Raw genomic sequence first — 22,696 nt, 5'->3', positions numbered from 1 at the left:
GGTTGCACAATAGCAATTGAGTAACAAGAATACTGATAAAACAGCCCAAAATCCCGCCATGTACAAGTGCCCAAAGAGCTTCTTTCTGGCAGCCCCAGCCCCCAGCTACTTCCCTCGTCCCCAGACTAGGAGCCCAAACTTCACCAGATTTAAGAAGAAAAAGGAGATCTCCAAAGTGCCCTTGCACATAAAAATCTATTTAAAGTTCTGTGCCCCTGAAAGCTTAAAGCCAATATTTAGAACTGCTGTAAATCAGCCAGTTTAAGTGAAAGGATGACATCCATTGTGAGGAAGATCCTCCGTGACAAATTTCAGACTGATGGCACAAGCTGCCTGGATTTGCAATGAATATTTTGGGCACTGCCATGGCAGAACTCTTCTGTGGCCCCACAGTTATTAGAGAGCTGGAATGGGAAAGATCAACCCACTGTTTAGTTTACAGCGTGTATTTACTCCTCTTGTTATGGTTACACACCACACTACATAAACTGTAGGCCTCCTCGCCACTCTCTCGCTCGCTGCCTCATACAGCTTCTTAACTAAACTGCTAACTAAAATGTATAAAAAGCCAGGCCCCATTGCAATGGCCGTGAAAAATCTATCGCAGACGCATAAAATTTCACAGCTAAGAACGACAGATCTGCTATTATCTTCTTATCTGCCCCAGTTACTGTGTCTTTTTATGTGTTAAACAAGGCAAGTGTCCACTTTCCTGGGAATGAATGCAATTGTGAGAAGCCTATCAAGCACCTTGAGGAGTGTAAAAATTCACATTCCATTAAGATTATTTGTGCATGAATACTACTTATAAGCCACAAGGTGACTCCGGAGATGATTTCTACCGCAGTGCTCATCTTTAAGCAAATGTTTAAGGCTTCAAGGCACACACAAGTGATCTACACCAGCAAATCCAATATACACCTTTCATAATCCTCTCGTTTTTTTCCACTCAAGTGCCCAAGACAGATACTAAGCTGAATCTCCCGACTCCCCCCCCCTCTCCTTTCCTGGGTGCTGAGAACGCCATTCTGATTAACATCTGCATCTGCAGCCAGTGGGCTCTTTGTTGTCAGTGAGAAGCCTGAACAAACACACCCCGGAATGACTTAGCCCCCTGCTTGTACTCCAGATTAAATACTGAATACTGATCGAGTTTACCACGATCTGAACAAGCAACGAAAGAATTTTCATGTGATCATGATGCTGGGCGATAGTATTTTACAGAAAGGGGGTTAAACCATGCCTGGTTTGCCGTTGAACAACATGTTGGCCTTTAGGTCACAGGCTAAAGGTGGCAACAGCTTTACCTACTACCAAATTTGGCTGACTTCTGCAGCAGGGGAAGGGATTCTGAGCACACAGGAATGCTCTCCTCTCCCCCTTCCTCCCGGGCCATTTAAAGCCCTACAGCAGGGGTGTTGAACTCATTTGTTATGAGGGCCGGATCTGACATGAGACCTTGTTGGGCCGGGCCACATGCATCATAAAAGGTAACGCCAGGCAGCAGAGAGATAAACTTTATAAAGGACACAAACACAAAGGGTTGTTTTTTTTTACTAAAAATAAAAACATGCTTAAAACATTATTCTGGAACAGCCTCCCCAAGGAGGTTTGCCTTTTGACCTTTAGGAAGCAGATGAAGCCTTTGACAACATATTGAAGACGGTTTCATTTAGGAGTGCATTTGATTGAGTTTAGTAGCAGTCCTTGATGATTTTAAAATATTGGTTTTATATTTTAATTAATTTCATTTGATGTATTTTAGCTGGGCATGGAGCTCTGCAAGGTTAATAAAAGATTTAAATAAATAAGAAATGTGTTTCTCTCGCCAGGCCATCACAGCAATTGCTTGGAGCTTCACCAGCAGCAGGGGGGTGCCTGACTGCATTCAAAGCATCCTGACTTTACAGAAACAGCTGCCCCGCTTCCCTTCTCGCTGCCAGTGGCCTCTGAAAGCTGAAGCTCACAACAGGCAACAAGAACGAGCCTTCCCGTGCTCTCTCGATCATCCCTGGCTCTTGAGACACACACTGAAGATAGCGCAGGAGACACTGAAGGACGATGGATTTCAATCTCCCTGGCCATTCGAGTTCAGATAGAAAAACTGGTGTAAAGCATGATGCAAATAGTTTTTTCTCTCTCTGAAGAAGAAGAGGAGGAGGAGAAGAGATTGGATTTATACCCCGCCCTTCACTCGGAGTCTCAGAGCGGCTTACAAACTCCTTTCCCCTCCCCTCCCCACAACACCCTGTGAGGGAGGTGGGGCTGAGAGAGCTCTGGGAGAACTGCTATTTCAAGAACAGCTTTGGGAGAACTCTGGCTTGCCTAAGGTCATCCAGCAGCTGCAAGTGGAGGAGTGGAGGAGTGGGGAATCAAACCCGGTTCTCCCAGGTTAGAGTCCACGTTCCTATCCACGACACCAAACTGAAACTTAATTGCAAATTAAATAGGAAACAGCAAGAGTCCAGTAGCCCTTTATAGACTAACAAAATTTGTGGAAGGGTATGAGTTTTTGTGAGACACTGGTTGGTTCTGAAGCAGTGGGCTCACGAAAGCTCACTCCCTGCCAAAGATTTTGTTAGTCTTTAAGGTGCTCCTGGACTCTTGCCCTTATCTACTGTGAAAAGAAACCTGTTTGTATGCGGTGTGGAGGTTAAGGGAAAAAGAGGAAGCCATATACACTTTTCCTGAGATTGTCCTCTGCCAATGGGATTCATGCTTTCTACAGAAAGGGTTGCTGCAGCTTTAAGCTGTGTGTGAGTTGCACCATCAGGTCTGTAGACTCTGTTTCTTAAGTGTGTGGAGGGAGGGGGGGATGAGGAGACAGCACTCTACATATGCTCAGAGGTACTTTGCAATTCCAGCTGAAGAATTCTGAGCCACTGACTGACGTTGAGCGAAGTCTCTTGTTGCTGGGCTGCAGTACTGCTCAGCGCCCATCCGCGGGAACCCTGCCCTCCAAATGGCACCCGGGCAAAGCAGGACGTATTTGTGCGTTCCAGAGGGAAGCTGTTGGGGTCCAGGAGCACCTCAGAGACCAACCGGATTTCTCGGGCTATGAGCTCTCGAGACTCCCCGTTCCTGAAGGCAGCGCTGACTCCAGACAGCTCATGCCCTGAGAGGTCTCTCGGGTGCTGCTGGACTCAAATCCGTGCGTGTGCGTGTGTGTCTGTGTGTGCGCGCAGGTCATAGAGAGGCCATATATGAAGGAGGGATTTCTTTGCTCACGATTCGCTCTCTAATGGGCCAGCCACTGAAAGCCCTTCCTACTATTAGCTTGCATTGCAACTATGTCCTCGGGAGCTTTCAAAACTGCTCACGCACCTGACCCTAACGACCCTTTCAAGAGTCTTGTAACCAACGCTCCCTCTAAACTGTGGAGTCTTGGGAGCAAAAATTGTACTTTGGGAGCTACTGGCATTAAAGTTGTGAGTGAACGATTTGGCTGCTGCATAAATTAGTTTGCTCTGGAGCCGTCCTTCCTGAGCTAAGACAAAAATGCATGAGCTGGAGACTAAAAAACTGTGAGCTAGCTCACACTAAGTCAGCTTAGAGGGAACACTGCTTGTAACGTAGGCCAACACCGAGGCTGAAAGAATACCAACTTCCCTAAACCCATTAGGTCAAGAGACAGTCCTGCAGTGGGGTGTGTGGGTGTGTGTGTGTGTGGGTAAGGATCAGAACTTACAGCTTTCGAGGCTTTCATTAAGTGTGATCAAGCTGTACGTTTTTGCAGGTTAGCTGTAGCCCGTTTGGGCCGAGCATTAATTAAAAGCACCTGGTGGCCTTGACCAGCAGGCATAAGATGCTTTTACCTGGTTGCCAGCTAGCAACAGGGATTAACCAACTATGCCCTGATTGGCTACGGGGGCCATGGGGGGGGTGGCTGACAAAAGGGAGGTGCTGGGACAGTCTAGGGGGGCTAGCTAGCTATCAGGATGGCGGCGATACCAGAGAAGACCCAGGTCAAGGCCTCGGTGACTTCAAGTCAGAATACCAAGGACCGTTCCAGTCAAAACTCTCTTTCTTATGCCTCCGGGTGAGAAAGTCAGGTTGTAAGATTACCCCACAGAGGGAAGTCTGCAAGTATTTAATGTTTCAGAGACTTGGCCTCTGCCCAGCACAAGCAGTAGTTTTTCCTTTTGCTATTGTTGTGGTTTTGAGAGTGATTCCTGCTTAGCAAACACTCTTTATTACTTCAATGACTGAATAAATGCAGAAGCAGTTTTAATCTGCTGCGTCGGGAGTATTTGCTGAACGCCACTTACATCCTCAAGGGAACCCAGAAGCTAAAAAGCCTCAACAAAGGACCAGGACTCAGTGCGACCCCAAAGGGCCCCAAGGTGGCAGCCAGTTCAGCGCCTGAGAACGGGAGAGGGATTCTCCTTGGTCCAGATAGGGGGGTTTAATGATTCACCACAGCTAATTCCCTTCGGAAGTTCACTGTGTTTCCCTGTGGAACTATGAATCTGAGATACAAATGCTACCGTTGTTAGATGTGACCTCCCCTTCTGCAATGAAGCAGAGGGTGAGTCAGACTTGTTGACTTTCACCCCCTTCGAGTTTTGAATGTGTGAGAGGATCAGAGGCTGTCATTTTTGGACAAGTGATCTTGTAAGGATCCCAGTGCTTCCTCCTTAGCTAGCCAGCCTTGGTTCAAAATCAAGTTTGGCACTTCGGAGCACACCCTCAGCAGCTGTCCAAGATTGTGATCCAGAAAGCTGGTCTGCTGCAGTGGCTGCGTGACACATGGGGAAGACCCTGATTCGAATCTTGCATATCCAACAACCTGTGGGCAAGCAGCTCTCTCTTACCTCACTGACTTGCTTTACAACGTAGGAAATCCACGCTGTGCTATTCAGGATCTAACTGAGGTGGGGGACAAGTAGAAAACCTTGTTTGAGATGGCAAAATACCTGAGATAACCCTGCTTTCCTCTACCAGGTAGGTTGCATTTGCAATTTGCTACAGTGTTCTGCATCGTGCAAACAGCAGGCTCACATTCTGTTCGCTGTCCCTGGTCCTCAGAAAGGGCGCAGCAGTGGGACCCAGCAAGCGTCTGATGCTGCATAACTGGTAAAACTAAGCTACTATGAACCTGGTTCACTGGATAAGAGACCACGGAAAGCCCCATCTTAGGGCAGAAAACTAATTTTTTTTTTCAGAAGTCCAGAGTGTAGCAACCTGTGCAAATTGAAAATGTATGAAATTCTTCCCAGTTAGTCCTTTAATATTATTAATTTTTTACTGGAGTCAAACACTACAGCCATTTTAAGATGAACTCTTTTTCTGAGCCATTACAGTCTGTTTACATAAGTTTAGGGCGACATATAGTCTGTTTACATAAATAATTTAGGGCAAAATTTACATATTCAGGTTCAGCCTTGATCAGTCCCTGATTGGTGACTAATAGATACTGACTGTAAATCGATTAATGATGCTGAAAACTGAATGGGGAAAGTAACTGTTTATAGCCTGCAACCCCATTGTTGTGATTATAATCAGGATTTTAATATAGGCATACATTCACTGTGGCTCTTCATTTATGGTGAACGGAATACCAAGATACAGAGTTGATAAGCACCCATACACACGGGAAGAGACAAAGAACATTTCTTTGGCGCAGTTTAACAAAACAACTTCAGATACCTTACTGTCAAGTTTGAGGATGACTCTCCCAAGCCCCTTGATCGGCCGCGGTGCAAGCGCCTCTTGGCGTTCTCTCACAAACTCTTTGAGGACATGCCACCAGCTGCTGCAGTGAATCCCAAGGAATTTCACTACTCCAAAGTGGACCACAAGGTTTTTGATAATCCACACTGCAATCAATCAAGAAGAGAGGAAGTGAGAATAATGGGAAATGGTCTGGTCTACAGTGAAGTAGGTTAAAATGGCAATGTTCCTCACCCCTCCCTCTCCAAACACACTGAATCACATCACAGGCTGAAAATAGTTTTGCTACTCTGAAACAAAAGGGTTTGTACACACACATACACACACACGATTTCAATTGAAGAGCTAAGCACATGCTTAAACCATTCCCCACTGAGAATTCAAAGTATTTATTTTTTGCTTGTTAGATTATATTCAGTGTTTATACTCTCTGGAGAAAACTGCTTTCTAAACATATAATGAAGCAGGATTTATTACTGGAATTCAGCAGCCTCAGTTCCATTAAGCGAAACAGTATTTGCTTGCAAGGTGTCACTCAAAAGACATTCAACGTGAAGTTCAGACTTTGCTGGGAAATGGGTGCACAGAAATATAAAGAGGCAGATATTAACACGAGTGTACTGACTTGGCTAGAATGAGTGAAAATAGCTCAACAAGAAGTCAAGTGAGCAACATGCTGGGCATGCAGATATGCCCTAAAACGATTTATCTGGCTTCAAACGTTAGTGGGAAATCAAGTAAAGTAACAGCTGTCTTAATCAGACTCTTTCTGTGAATATGCAGCCAAATGTTTTATTGCAAAACTAAAACTAAGCAATGTTTTCAAGAATTAGTTTTAAACACAAACAATGTGGCAACGTTTCATATACTTTAATGTGTTTAGTGAGGATAAATTATTATCACTAAATTATCAGTGTACAAATAATACATTCTTTCCATAAAAATTAGTTTCTTGCATTTTTTTTTCTTACTTTCAGATGACATAAGACATGTGTACAGCATTGTTTTCTTATACATAATGAAGACAAGTATACCTTAAAATTCCATAAATACGTCAAATATTAAAACGTAAGATGTTAACTAAGTTATAAATGCATTTTATCTTGTTAAAGCAGCAAAATATGTTTAGGCTTGATATATAAATAAGCACTGCACATATTTCAATATATCAGAATTTCTGGAAGTATTACATTTCAAGATAGGACAAAATAAATTCCTGGCATATAAAAAATTAGTGCAAAGCAAAAACTGAACAGTTTTGCAAAAGTGCATCAACAGGTACAGAAGGATGTGTGTCCATCCTTTATGACGGAGAACCACTGCAGTTTGGATATAATAGACTTCATCTACTTTGACCAAAGGCCATACAAACATGTTGATGAGAATTAAATTTTCCAAATATTAGATCTGGCAGTTGCTTTTGAAATAAACAAAGACTTCATGCAAATACCAGAAGTTCCAGGGCCCTCAACAGAGGGTACATGCAGCACTTCAGGGACTCTTTGGGGCCCGAAGGCATCATAAAACCCAGAGAACCTTGGCTGCCAGTTTAAACAGTGAGTGTTTCCAACTACATGATGAAGACTGTAACCTGAGTACACAGCCTGCGAGATTGCCAGGGCCAAAAATAAAGTTAGTCAGGAAACCCAATGTTTTTATAAAAGATAATAGACGTTTAAAAACCGGCATGCAAAGAAAAGGTACATTTGGGATTTGAACAGAATCACTTCTCTGCAAGCTGCTGGATCCCGCCCACCACTCAGGAGGCTCGCAGGGGTAGAAATAATTTAAAAGTTATCATCACAGTAATGGTAAGATATCCTTTCTGGGCCAGCCCTGGAAATGATGTCATGCCTTTCTAGGAATCAGTGGAAACTCAGTGGTAAAACCACAGAACCATGGTTCTATCACCAGCTATCTGTATTCACATGCTTTCTGATTTTAGCCGCTAATTAAATGCCAGGCAAATTTGCTAATAGAAATCTCTCTCTCTCTCTCTCTCTGACAAAAAAGGTCATGAGTTTAACATGAAATATTTTTTAAAAAACTGGCCTCTGTGGGTGTGCATTGGGGCTTGCCAGTACAGAGACTTCCGGGTTGTGACGGCTGAAGATACGTGGGGGGGCTTTGGGCCCCAGGCAGCAGGGAGATTTACTGCCTCGTCCTCATTCACGTAAACTGGAGCTCTCGGTTTGTTTTCAGAAGGCTTGGGTAGGATTTCCTGCTGGATGGAATATTTTTATGCACATTCGTTTTTAGGGCATTCCCTCCCCCAGATGACTGTATAATAAGAAAAATAATTATTGGGGCAGAATTAAATTCACATGTACAAAATACATAATCAAGAAGAGTCTCTCAAAAAAAATTATAAATTAAAAAAAGAAGAAGTGTCTCTCAAGACGTACGTGTGGGTAATAATTGACAGGTGCTAAATGCTTGCCCGTCCTGACTTAGGATAGCTCAGGCTAGCCCAATCTCAGAAGCTAAGCAGGGTCAGCCCTGGTCAGTATTTGGATGGGAGACCAGCAAGGAAGCCCAGGGTCGCATGCAGAGGCAGGCAGTGGCATACCACCTCTGTTAAGTCTCTTGCCCTGAAAACCCAGGGGGTTGCATAAGTCGGCTGCGACTTAACAGCACTTTCCACCACCGGTTATGCGTAGCTAACAGCTGTCTATGTGTCAAGGATCCAGAGCTGATTCCTTAAAAAGCTGTACCATTGTGGTTCTAGACCTTGGAATCCGCTAAAGGACTGTTAGCAACATGGTAACTTGCCCGGAACTGGTGGGACAGTGATGGTTAATTGGACGATGGAAGCCAGCTGTGTAGGAGGAGGAAAAGATTTACAAATGAGGATAGGGAAGTGGGTGCCCAGGAAGCAGAGCGGTACCAGATGATACAGAACAAAAGATGCTGCAGGGGTCTGAAAGATTCGTGCTTTCAGCTGAGCCCTCCAGCTCCCCCTTGGGTTCTACCCTGCAGTTTACCTGAGTCTGTCCTACCCCGGCACTGTATGCCAAAATGCACACCTCCCACTTCATTTGCCTCCAAAATTCTACTCTGCATCTCCTTTTCTTCACCTTAATTTTATTGCCTAATGCCTCATCTTGATACACAGGATTTCTGCCTGGAAAGATCTTTCCTACAAGCCTAAGGAATAGATCACAACTACTGCATCATGCTGGCGACGTTCCGTTCTCAGCTTCAGAGAAGGAAGAGAAATTGAGAATGGTTTTGAGTGGCGGGAAGAAGCATGAAAGGGCACTTGTCCTGAGAATGCCTGGGCCCTCCCAGAGTTATCCAAGCACAAAGTTCCAATCCTTCTATATGCTGATGATGCAGTGATCATGTCTACATCAATAGTGGCCCTCTGCAAGCTGATAAAAAATTTCAACCTCTACTGTTATCATGAGGGCTTGTCCATCAATGTGGCAAAATCCAAGGTCATAGTATTCACCAAAAGGAAAAAGGGGGAAATCTTCAAATGGGACATAGCAGGCCAACCTATGGAAGAGGTCAATCAATTTAAATATCTGGGAATGCACTTTGAAGCATCTCTTACACGGAAAACACACTTGGATCTAGCAAAGAACACAGCTTGGAGAGTAGGGAAGACAATTGTAAAATTCCTCATCAGGAGACCAATTTGTCCCCTTGGCCTTAAAGGTATGTAATGCTAAGGTTCTAAATTAATTCCTGTATGGTGTGGAAATTTGGATTCAGGCCGCTTCTGAAAAAATGGATTCCACCCAGTATGACTTTTTCCGACACTTATTGGCTACTCCTAGATGTGTCCCGGGCACAGCACTGAGAGTGGAACTAGGTGAATTATCGATGGAAGCGAGGGCTTGGATTAAAGCATTTTTCTTTAAAGTAAAGGTTTTAAAATCTGAGGGAGGATCTACTCTACTTGGGCTTATCCAGGCAGATACGCATTACAGCCAATGGGATCAAGTATTGAAAAAGAAAATGAAATGCCTAGGAATGATAATGATTTAAAATACAGAAACTTAAAGACATTAGAAGACAAATTAAAAAATCTGCAAGGAAATTGGATGTTACAAGTATGTCTATTAGGGCGCGCATGGTATGTTCGACACTTCATTTGCGAATTGCCCTCCCGATGCAACTGCCAAAATATTTTTTATCAACTGACAGTCCCAGAACTAACAGCTTTTACTTTGGCAAGACTGAATGTTCTTCCCTCGGCAGTTTTGGAGAGAGGATATATTAAAGTATCACACTCTAATAGAACAAGCAGATGTTCATATCATACAATCGAAACCACTGAACATATGATTATGGAGTGCCCTATATTCAATGAGTTGAGGGCTAATTTAGTCACCCCTTTACTTAAAGATATGGAACTGCTAAATGTGCGAGCCCAGGTGTCATGGCTACTGTCAGATACAAGTGATCGTGTCACCCTCTCAAGGGCAAATTTCATAGGTGCAATAATCTCTCTATATTATAAAGTTGCTTTGGGGTGGCAGGATTCCATTCATGCCAAAATCAGTTCGGTGCAAGAGCTGCCACTCACAATGGAGACTGTGGCCACTGGCTGCCTTCTCTGACTCCTGCCCACCCGCTGAGTCAGTTGGCGCCCTGAGCCACCACTCAAAAGACGCTGCCGCCGTTGGCTGGGTGCGTGGCGGGGTCCCACCCATAGAAGCCCTGGCCAGCCTCTCGCCCTCAGTCGGCACAGAGACGGCGAGGCAACCATGTCTTTACTCCCTATGTGCCAAATGGCAGCGGGGAGGCGGGAGGACAGCCCGGCTGGCCTCACCGCGCCCTGCTGTTGCGTGCCTTTCTAGAGGCCATTACATTGTTCCTCTAACGGGCCTTGCTCCTAGTCAAATATAAGAGAAATAATACTGAGAAAGGCCTTTTAAAATATTTTCTTTGGTTCTAATTTCTGCTTAAGGTGATAGCCGTATGAGCACTACTATATAGATAGAGATAGAATACCTGGACTTATCTGCATGATAGATTTTCACAATCATTACCAGATTTCACCAGAGGAACTCATTAATGTCCACCGTTTTTTTAAATTATTATTTATAGTTTTATTAAATTTCTATAAGTAATTGATGCTTGTTGTAGTGAGTAGCGAGGGTCACTATGCTGAGGCAGGCAAGGGCAAACCACCTCTGAATGTCTCTTGCCTTAGAAACCCTACGGGGTGGCCACAAGTCAGCTGTGACTTGACAGTACTCCACCCCCACCAAATGCACCCCCACAGAAAATCCACTGTAAGTCCACCATCAAAAGGACAGGCAAGACTATGTCCTATTTTGAAATGCATGTTCATCAGAAGAATGCAGACTGGAAGACAATCAAATGAATTTTCAAGTGGTAAATTCCAATTCCCAGACAATAATCAAAATGCACTGTAGGAAGTTCCAGCTCTCTCCCAGATAATCTAAGTCCAAGCTTTTTAAGACTCACTTCATTCTCCTTAACATTCCTAAAAAAAACACCTCTTCATTGTCTACTGGAAATTAATTATCTATTTTATTTATTTTATTTTTATATCACCTTTCTACCCAATCTGGGACCACACGGCGACACACATAAAAACATCTGAAAAACTGAAAACCTTTAAAATCATAAAAGAATTCAGTTAAAACACACAAAGTACTGCAGTCTTCTGTTCTGCTTAAGAAAACAAAAAATGTAAGAAAACAATGAATAACCTGCGACAGGAATCGGCAGCAACTGAATTATCCAGAGATTTGACCAGATCTGGACGATCACAATGGCCCACATGAGCAGCACGAAATAGATGTCGCTCGTCTTCTTCTTTTTAAGAAGAGCTCCAATCTCGGGCCTCTGCCTGCCGCTCGCAGTCGAGGGAGACGGGGAAGAAGCCGACGAAGCCGGATTGCCACTGTCTGGGGTTCCTAGAAAGAGAACACATTCTCTCTTATATGTTCTATGGGAAATATTTCCTGGTGAACTAAGAGAAGCATTGATGAAATCTGGTGCTGAGAAGAACATCAGCGCTCAGAACCGCTTTTAGGATGGTCGTAGCAGTGAAAAGCCCCGTGTGCCTTCCCCACTCTTCCGTGTTCTTCCTGTACTGTTTGTGCAAACGGTTACCTGTTTAGCAGCTCGTCCCCATTCCTCCTGTTAAGTACATCAGCAGAACTTAAGCCCAAGCAAAAAGAAACTGAAGCTAAAACTGTGTATGGTTTGCTACTATGAAAGTTCTCAGGGAACACCTGCTTTAGTCAAAAAACAGGAAATGATGTGTGCTGTCGAAAAATTCAACAGGATTCAACACTTGGCTACAGACTACTTTTAACCAAAGCGTGATACAGCACCTGGCAATCCCAACATTTCATATTAAAGTTTCGGTCCTAGTTGCTCATCTGTAAGGAAGCTTATCTATCATGCCGGATCACACCCAAATAACATTTCCAAGCAGTCTGCAAACCGAAAATGGAAAACATGGTGTGAAATTTATTTACCTCTCCCCGTTTTTATCTCTCCTTTCCATCCAATTAAGACTCTTAAGGCAGTGAACAGGTCTCAAAAACATTAAAACAAACTGTAAAAAGCTATGGTTTTGCACACCATCATCTGGACCTATTTGAACTGACAGGCCAGAGCTCGTAAGCTTCATCTCCAGAGGTCACTGTGCTTAAAGACTAGGGAAGGGGTCCCCAACCTTTTTGATCCTGCAGGAGCCTTTGGAATTTTAATACAGGGTGGCAGGAACAGCCAGAAAATGGCCACCACCGCAGGCACAGCCCCCCCGCCCCCAGAGTACAGGGGGAAAGAGAGAGAATTTTAAAACAGACACTGGAAAAGAGACATGAAAGAGAATAAAAAAACTCTATGGTGGCAGCTACCGCTAAGACAATGTTCTTTTAACCTGCCCAGCCAGGCAAGTGCCTAGCACTTTCTAAAAACACTTGGTGGGCACCGGGGAAGGGGGTTGGCAGGCACCAGGGGACACCACAATGGGGACCCCACTCGAATATGAAGACGGAAAACTGAGGCAGACCCAACCGTCTTTACACTGAAGTTTGCCTGAACATCTGTAAACTCAAATCATGGAGCAGGATTTATCTACAGTTCACACAAATCATGACTTTATATGATGTCTGAATTAAGCCCCACAGATTTTAATTATACTACATGGTCTTTGGTACTCCTGGTATTAATTTGTAGAATACACCACAAAGTTCCACAATAAAAATATGTTTTAAAAACTGGACAGTTCAGAAAGAAAAATGTTTCTGGGATTTCACAGATTAAATGACATTCTATGAAACGATGAGAGTTTATTGCCTGCAAATGGCTGCATAAAACAGAGGTAAGCATCAAAATCCAGTACCTTGAAATGATATCCCCCCTCTTAAAATTCAACAAAGCTTACCAGCGTCAGCACCCGCTGAAGACCCGCTGGTGAGTAAGCCGCCTAGATGAAGTGTATAATCATCCATCTAGATGATGACCAGAAACTTCACTAAAATGTTATTCTTTCAGTCTGGCAGTCAGTCATTTCAAATGGGGCTGAACTTACTTGGAAAATATTTTTCATCATGCTCCATTACTTCCTAAAGTAATTACTCATTTAACACGACAGCTTAGAATGGAACTTACAGAAGCTATAATTGGTAACAGTAATAAAAGAGTCTCGGGGCATCTTAAAGCCTAACACGGATATTACAGCACAAGTTTTTTGTGAGCAGAGAGGTTTATATCCAAGGCTATAAACGGGAGAGGGGGTGGGGGGGGGGGGGGGAGCTGCTTCACACAGGCCAGAAGGTCCAGTTCCCAGGACAAGGTGTGCTGCAACACACTCAATGGTTCAATCATTTTATTGCTCATAGACCAATAGGTCATAAGTAAATATATAAAATATATTACATACAATGGAGTACAACATACATTATAATTTACAATTTACAGTTTCACGAAGTTGCAGATTAGTTTACTGAATACACATTAATTACCTAAAGAGGGCAGAGTCAGTTCATTTAATTCCACCCAAGGTTACAGATAAAATTTTTGCCACTACCACCGTCAAATTTGGATCAATATCAGCTAAGAGATTAGCTACAAGTTCCTGATTAGTAACAGGGCTCCATTTTTGACTGTACACTGAGATCCATCTGTCGCGAGCAATATTGTATTTCCTACAATCAATGAAAAAGTGCCAAATTGTGTCCAAATCGCCTGAATTACAATTACAAAGTCGTTCAGAAAAAGGGGTCCCTAGAAATCTACTCGTTAGTTCCCCAAGGGGCAAAGCATTTAATTTTGCCTTGGAAAACAATATTCTATATTTGGGGACTGTCAAAGATTTACAATAAGATGGCAAAGATTCCGGGACTGGAAGACCTAAATAATACAGAGAACAGACTCTTCAGGCTCAGCAAATTGTATTCCATTTGTCCATGTGTAACACACTAGATTTAATATACTTCTGCGCAGGCAAACGCATCTCCTGGACGTCCCAGGGATGCAATCTGCACACCAGCGTGTAGGAGGGGTGTGACGGGTTGCGACCCTCCCAGAGCCTTGGTAAAAGGCTCCTAGCCAGGGGGCTTTTGAGGGGCGACCTCTTCGCCGGCGCGATGCTGGAGAATTGAGGCGCTCCTCCGGCCCGAAGGTCCTGCCGCTGAGTGTACGTATGGAATTAGTGTGGCTGACTGAGACAAGCGTCGGAGATCGGGCAAGAAAAACTGATGCCGAGCGTGGCCAGATGGCTGGCAACAAACTGTGAGTCGGGTTGAAGCGAGCATGAAGATTTAAAAAGAAAGCTGCCCCCCTTAACGAGCGACAAAAAGCGAGCGGGGGAGGGGCCCCTCTCAAACGCATGAATGAAAACACGGGGATAAAGAGGGGGGAGCGGAAGAATAAGCGTCAAAAATCTGTTTTAAGAGATTTACCAGAGCGCAGATAAGCGTATGGGCGAATATCAGAGACTTTAGCAACTTTTAGAAAAGTAAATAATTCAAAAAGATGGCGGGGAAGAAACCAGATAAGGAAAAACTGTTGAAAGCGGAACTAGAAGAAGAAGAAGAAGAAGAAGAGAAGAGATTGGATTTATACCCCGCCCTTCACTTGGAGTCTCAGAGCGGCTTACAAACTCCTTTCCCTTCCCCTCCCCACAACAGACACCCTGTGAGGTGGGTGGGGCTGAGAGAACTCTGGCACAAACTGCTCTTTTTCAAGGACAGCTGTGCCAGAGCTTGTGATTGACCCAAGGTCACATCAGCAGGTGCAAGTGGAGGAGTGGGGAATCAAACCCGGTTCTCCCAGATTAGAGTCCGCACACTTAACCACTACACCAAACTGGCTCTCAAAGTGGGCAGTCCTCAAACTGAAGAGACCACTGAGCTTTCCAAAATGTTGGCAGATTCCTTGCGCCCTCTGCTGGATGAGATGACTAACATCAAGCAACAATTGTCAACAATTGGTCAGAGTTTGGCTTCACAGCAGCTGCAACTGACTAAATCTTTAAAAGCAACAGAGGAAATGGCAGAGAAGGTGAAAGAAATGGATGCCAATACTAAAAAAGTCAAGAAAAAGGTGCAAAAGCTGGAAATGAAACAAGCTACAGAAGAGTCACAACTTTTACAGCTGCAAATGGAGAAAGCAAATTTGGTCCTACGGTTCCAAAGGGTCCTGGAAACTAAAGCAACTGTTGAGTGAAGCAATAGCCCCAATGACAGATTTGACAGCGGAATATCTTTACAGTGAGATGGATGTGGTCTACAGGTCCTATTCCTTATACATCAAGAAAAATAATCTGCCTGGGGAAATAGTAGTCAGATTCTCGAAGAGACATGTGAGAGACTCTATTTTGAAAGCGATTACGAGAACACCCTTAAAAATCTGGGACAACAACATCAGGATTTTAAAAGATATCCCATTTGAAATAAGACAGAAGAGAAAGAAATATAAAGATTTAATCCTTTTTTTACAAACAAAGGGCATCAGTTACAGATGGTTAATTCCAGAAGCCGTCATTTTCAAGCTCCACTATATTATTTATTTATTTGACTTATATCCCGCCCTTCCACAGGGGCTCAGGGCGGCTGACAGGAGGCAATTGCCATACATAACAATAAAAACCAGATAAAACAATCATTTACATTTACATTTAAAATCGGTGCTCGCAAACCAACATCCAAGATGGGGTCTCCAATACAATGTTTCAAAATTCTACTAGCTCTACTTGATCAGTCTGTGTTATGTCCATTCTTCAGTTCCAGGGCTAGCTCGCATTGCCAAAATTGGCCGAAAAAAAGATAAAAAAGAAAATATTGACTCTGTTCCTAAAGCACGTGAGTTTCTGAGAACACAACTGGGGGAACCAGCGGAGAACAAGAAGGAAGAAGAAGAAAGCAAATCTGATGGCGAGTTAGGCTCGGTGTCTTCTGACGAGGACTCTTTCTCTGAAAAGGGGGCGGCAGCCCCCAAAAGTCCATATAAATTGAGGATAAGAAAAGATATGAGAAAATAAAGGCTTGAAGGACTCTGAATTGTGCCTGAAAATCTAGAAATAACTTTGGGATGCTCTGAGGGTTTCATTAAACAGATAAATGGATGGTTAAAAGATAAATAATCTAGCATAACCGATATGTTCAATGTATTTTTAGCATTTTAGATTAACATTGAGATAAGCTGATGTATTGGTCTCCCACTCTTGGGGTTTTAGTTATTAGTGGGTTTCTTTTCTTTCTCCTTAGATGTAGTTCCCCCTTCCTATATTTTCAGTTATAGTCTGTAGTCTTGGGGAAAAAACCAATAAAAAATTCCCCTTAGGGGGACTAAAAATATATATATACTTCTGCGCAGAAGGATAATCTATTTGATTGAAGAATTCAAGGGAAAATCCTAAACTTGTAATTTGCCACCAACCATTTGCAGCCATAAACTTCAAAAGCTATCCTCAGCTAAGAGGTGCAAATAACAACCCTCTGAGGAATAGAGAATTTTTAGCCTAAAGAAAAATGTTGCCATCCAAGCCTTGGCTTTTAAAGACTGTTCAGCGAATTCCATACGAATAGCTGGGCCAGAAATACATAAGGGGAAATTAGACAGGGAAGGAACGAAGAAAAGAGATTAAACAAAAATCAAACCTGTCATTGACTCTAGTAATAAATGAAGGAGTACCATAGAGTAATTGCGAAACCACCTTTGTATGATAAGCACGAACGGCAGCAGGTTAAAAGTTACCGCCCATAGTTCAAAAATTTTTTTAAGAGGGCAGATGAATGTATTGATGCCAGCTTTTTAGCAGCAGTCATGTGAGTCTTCCAGGACAGGTTATAAGTAACGGAAGGTATTAACTTGTTCAATCGGCTGGCCGTTTATAAAGTGGGCCTTCTGGCTCCTTTTTGTAGTAACTCCTGCCCGATGTGCCATTTGAAGCTCTGGGTAAAAACCTCTCTGTCAACAGCATGTAATGTTTCACGCATCGGCCGAAGGGGGCTCTGGCTCACCAAAGCAACAGCGGTAATACAGGCGTCAGCCATTCAAGAAAAACGGCAAGGCAGTACACCGTTAGAAAAGACAACTACTTTGGGTTTGGAATAATTTATATCCAATAGCTCCTGTGAACAGTATGAAATTGGAATTGGGTGACATTGGTGGTTTTAAGTTGTTATGTAAACCTTAAGGGAGTTATGGGACAGTTGTGAATGGAGTGTGAGTGTATATGAATATTGTTGTAAATCACCGAAATGATTGCATCTTTAATTTCGTTGTACTATGTACAATGACAATAAAGTATATTATTATTATTATTATTAGAATACAAAAGCATTCAGCAACCGTTTCAGCCCTTCATATGGCCGAGACATCAGTACGGCATTGTCGGCATAAAATAAGTTTGATATGGGTTTTTGGGATAGGTGGGGAGGATGGAAAAGTTCACCAGAAAGATGGTTTTCAATGTCATTTATATAGAGGTTAAATAAATAAGGCGCCAATAGGCAGCCCTGACGAACACCTCTATTAATTTTAATCATCTTAGACAGCTGGCCTTTACTCCCACACCTCACCTGTGCAGTGTTGTTTTGATAAAACTTATGAATTAGCCAAAGTAGTCGACAATCCATATCGGTTCTTGCAAGTTTTCCCCACAATCTGGCAAGAGGAATTGCATCAAAAGCCCTTTTCAAATCAATGAAGGCAACACATAGTTTACCTCCCGGAGGACTAATATACTTTTCAATCAGATGGGTGAGTACTACACAATGGGAAATGGCAGAAGCCTGGCTCTTACAACCAACCTGAGAGGCCATAAGGACTTGTTGTTTCTCCAAGAGCCAAGTCCGTAATTTAGTCAGCAAACAGGAGTTAAATAATTTACCCACACAAGAAAGCAGACTAATTGGTCTATAGTTGTCAGGTTTAGAATAATTGCCTTTTTTATATATCGGAATGACTATTAAGTTTAACCATGAGTTTGGTATAAAACCAGAGTGGCAAACGTGAGTTTAAAAAAAGGGAGCCAAGATCTTACTCTAGCCTGGGATGTTACTCTTGAAAAGTTCATTTACTATATAATCAGGGTCACTCCAAAGCGAGAAATTTTTAGCAGGAATCCTATCGGTTATGCAGGCATACCCAGAAACTGAGAAGACTGCGCTCTTGCTCTCAGATAATGATGCTTATCGATCCTATAGCATTTCCCTGTTTGCTTTAGCGGCAGCTAAGATTAGATCTAAGGGGCAGGCTACCTGATGGTGATTAAACCTGTTACATCTTTCTTTTTATTACTGATTAGTAGCTAATTTTAACCCGGATATTAACAGTGCTTTTTAAGTTTTTATGATTGCTCTGCTGTATTCCATATTTTGTAATAGCCAATGGCTTAATACAATAAACCGTGTGTGTGTGTGTGTGTGTGTGTGTGTGTGTGTGTGTGTGTGTGTAAAATCAGGGCCAGGTGCTTTACCAGTTTTGAGCTCGGTGATATGGCTAGCTATTTCTTTCTCCATTATTGGAGGCTGTTGCAACACACTGTAGAGCAGTGTTCCCTCTAAGCTGAGTTAGTGTGAGCTAGCTCACAGTTTTTTAGCCTCCAGCTCCCACATTTTTGTCTCGGCTCAGGAAGGATGGCTCTGGGGCAAACTAATGTATGCAGGAGCCAAATCGCTTGCTCACAACTTTAATGCCAGTAGCTCACAAAGGAGAATTTTTGCTCACAAGTCTCCACAGCTTAGAGGGAGCACTGCTGTAGAACACAGCTGAAAATGAGATCCACTCAATGCACCAACAGTAGGAAGGAGTCCTTGACCATTCTGAGGAATCATTTAACTCTTTTGACTGGATCCTGTTTTCCTCTATGCTCTGCATCCTGGAAAAGTGGGCCTTCTGGCTCCTTTTTGTAGTAACTCCTGCCCGCTGTGCCATTTGAAGCTCTGGGTAAAAACCTCTCTGCCAACGGCATGTAATGCTTCACACATCGGCCGAAGGGGGCTCTGGCTCACCAAAGCATCAGTGGTAATACAGGCGTCAGCCTATCAAGAATCACAAGGCTCGCATGAACCTGGCCTTGTACTGAATCAGGCCATTAGCCCATCAAGTTCTGTACTGTCTACTCAGCCCGGTAGGGGCTCTCCAGGGTCCCAGGGGCTGAGGTCTTTCCCGTCCACTCCTGCCTGGTCCTTTGAACTGGAGATGCCGGGGATTGAACCTGGGACCTTCTGCACGCAAAGCAGGTGCTCTGCCACTGAGCCACAGTCCCTCCCCTTTTGTCACTTTGGTTGCAGCAGAGTAGCATGGCTACCACTCTGGAATTTACTGCTGATACTATTTATTCCAGTCTGCCATACCCGTTCCTGAATCTCTTATCTTTGCGAGAAAGAAAAACCACTTAAATGCATTCGATGAAGGGGAAAAGGTCTACCCACACAGCCAGAACACAGACTGCAAAACGGCTTTCAGGAAGTCGTTAAAGCACCCTGGATCCACCAACAATCCCACTAAAGTAAATTCCGAGAGCACACAAAAGCATGCAAACCGGACTGGAAAATGTCTTGTCTTCTTACAGAGTGTTCAGTCACCTGAGGGCTGCAATGGATGCTCGTCATTACTGGAGTCGTAGCCTGTAACCGACATCGCCATGGCAATCGTGGACGCGGCAATGGAAAGCATCTGGCCAGGAAATTCCGACCCTTAAAAACAAATGTGTCAATCTATGGTAAATAAAAAGCCAGGGAGACACTCTGTGGTATTTTAATAGCTGGTTTGTGCTGGTTGCTCTCCCGGTGAAATGATAGTCCAGTTCCACAGCTACAGAGCATGGCTGTAGTTACATACGAGACACAGGCATCTCATTTCGTCCACTGGGATTTACTTTAAAAATCTGGCATCAAATATTTCCTATAAATAAAGACAAAGCATTGACTATTTTGACACTATTTCATCTGTGAACACCACTAGAAAATAACAGCAATTGAATCCTCTCCACGAACAGTAGAAACCTCCTCTGGTACCAGAACCCTCCACTAATCCAAGACCTTCTTGCACCAGAGGAAAGCCGCAGCGCTAAGAGAACAGATCCACAGGGTGTATTCCAGCTAGGATTGTGAGCTGAATTTCCCACAAAATATTTACAGAGGAGACTTCATTTAAAGTGAAATGCATCTGTTATCTGAAGTGAATTTATCCATACGATCCATCACAGTAAAATGCAGAAGCCAAAGAATATACAAAATAAAAATCCAAAAAGTCCAACACTTTTCCTAGGTAATTTTCCCAGTGTTTCAGACCTTTGGTCCTTCCTCAGGAACAAAGAACAACTACTGAGAGTCTCATTCCATCTCCTTATAAGTGTCAGAGTCGTTAGCCAGGTCACACCACACCGGGCTTCATAAGAAGATAAGTGTTTATTGATGGATCCAGTACTAATGATCATGTATACAGCTTGTGTCAGGAATAGCCATCAGTATAAGGGCCTCTGACTTATAGTGAAATCAAATATCCCCCCCCCCCAATGAGCTGAAGCCAATGAGTATGTTTCACGCATGTGGCAAAAGCAAGCGGGCAAAGCAGAAAGCCGTTACGTTCCCAGCCAAGTAAATGCAGCTGGAGACTACAAGGTCAGGCCTGAGATAGCACAACAGTAGCTGGAAAAGGAAGAGCTGAGGAGGGCACCCCTCCAGACCCATGACAGGGCTACCTGACAATAAGATAATGCTTTTCTATCACTTCAACATTGGGCAAGGTCTCCTTAGCGCTAACCAGCACCCCTAAAGGCTGCTTCAATGTATCAGGACCAAAACACGGAGGCATGTTTTGGTCCTGATACAGTGTCTTATAAGGAGATGGAATGCGACTCTCAGCAGTTGTTCTTTATTCCTGAGGAAGGACCAAAGGTCTGAAACACTGGGAAAATTACCTAGGAAAAGTTGACTTTTTGGATATTTATTTTGTATATTAATTCTTTGGCTTCTGCATTTTTCTATGATGGATTGTATAGATAAATTTACTTCAGATAAGAGATGCATTTCGCTTTAAATGAAGCCTCCTCCGTGAAGATTCTGCGGGAAATTCAGCTCACAGTTGTTTTTTGTGATTCTTTGTTACTTATCACTGTGTGCTGGACTTTTGTTGTTGTATGCTTCAGGTAGGGTTGCCCGTTGTGGGGCGGGAATTCCTGGAGATGTGAAGGTGGAGCCTGGGGAGGGAAGGAACCTCAGCAGGAGATGACGCCACGGATCCCACCCTCTGAAGCCGCCGTTTTCTCCAGGGAAACAGATTCCTGTAGTCTGGAAATCAGCTGCAACTTCAGGAGATCTCCAGACCCCACCTGGAAGTTGGTAACCAGGAGTTCTCACACTTTTAAAAAAAAAACTGGGACCCACTTCTGAACTTACTCAAATTTACTTCTGAGACCCAGTGCCACAGCCAGGGAGTCAGCTCAAATCTGGTGGCTGTAGGTCCCGAGACCCAGGCACCCACGGGGAGTGACGGCTCTGGACCTTCCGAGGCACTGGTTCTCCCCATCGCCTCCTGTACTGCCAGGGGCTGGGAGACAGCCAAGCCCCTGGGAATGAATGAGACCACGGCACTCAGCAGGGGAGGAGGGCTAGCGAATGCAACAGCTCTGCCCTGCCCTTTCTCCTCCTGCCCAGAGCCTCCCCTCTGCAGCTCAAGCGTCAGGTCCCCGCGCCCCACCTGCAAGAGAGGGGCATCACCCAAAGCTTTAAGAAATCTAACTGGTGAATCTGCAGTGGGCGGTTCCTGCTCAGACATCTGCCCATTGCTACATCACTACATGTCTTCATCTGATACCATTTCTAGGAAATTCTGATTCAAACCAGAGTAGGGGCTCAAGAGGCAGACGTGGAGAGAGCTAACAGGCATGGCCGCTCCCCTTAAGGTACAGGGAGCAAAAAGGAACTTCGCTGCCATCTCCTCCTGAACTTCGCTGCCATCTCCTCCAAACCAGCCCTCTTTCAGATTAACCATTTCCAGGGAATTAGCAGGTCTTGCGGTGCCACTAAGCTGAGTGGAACCACCCCACAGTCTCCAACCAGAAGGATCTCAGGCTGCAGGGCTCAAAAGAGTGACGGAGTCACCAGTGGGCTGCATGAACCAGGGGTCTGACTCAGGTGTAAGGCCACACTTTCAAAAGCACTGCGCTCCCCTCCCTTAGAGCTCTGACGAAGGCTACGGTTTATGGACGAAGAGCAACCGGAACTACACCTGTATCCCAGAACTGCTGTTCATCACCAGTCATTCAATTTACTGATCCCCAGTGTGCATCAGGACTTTGAAGCGACTTCAGGTGGAAGCCAAGAGTGCCTGGCATACCTGAACAAGCCACACTGAAGCACAGAACACAATTACACATGATTCTGAAAAAGCCACCTTCAATGGAATCACAAGAGAAACCCGTTTCTTACCTGAAGGGCCTTTCCCACACAGCTGTTCATGAACCATGCCTACAGTCATCAAGACAACGATGACCAGAAACACTGGAATCCTCCAAGACCCTGCTGCAGAAGCTGGGGGGGGGGGGGGGGGGGAATAGTGGTTTTACATT

The 22,696-nt window shown here is 44.0% G+C and overlaps 1 protein-coding gene across 1 annotated transcript in view; it reads right to left on the bottom strand.

Moving 5' to 3' along the window:
* Nucleotides 1-22,696, bottom strand: part of TMEM245 (transmembrane protein 245) — an 85,479-nt gene that overhangs the window by 55,409 nt on the left and 7,374 nt on the right. Inside the window, exons 3-6 of the mRNA XM_015408251.1 lie at nucleotides 22,557-22,658; nucleotides 19,710-19,820; nucleotides 11,367-11,573; nucleotides 5,650-5,819 (exon numbers count right to left, since the gene is read on the bottom strand). Of these exons, the coding sequence (XP_015263737.1) occupies nucleotides 5,650-5,819; nucleotides 11,367-11,573; nucleotides 19,710-19,820; nucleotides 22,557-22,658 (590 nt within the window). The remainder of the gene's footprint in view (nucleotides 1-5,649; nucleotides 5,820-11,366; nucleotides 11,574-19,709; nucleotides 19,821-22,556; nucleotides 22,659-22,696) is intronic.

The sequence above is a fragment of the Gekko japonicus genome, unplaced genomic scaffold, assembly GCF_001447785.1.
Source record: "Gekko japonicus isolate JY-2015 unplaced genomic scaffold, Gekko_japonicus_V1.1 scaffold227, whole genome shotgun sequence".
NCBI classification, from domain to species: domain Eukaryota; kingdom Metazoa; phylum Chordata; class Lepidosauria; order Squamata; family Gekkonidae; genus Gekko; species Gekko japonicus.
This window is presented reverse-complemented; position numbering and strand designations above follow the sequence as displayed.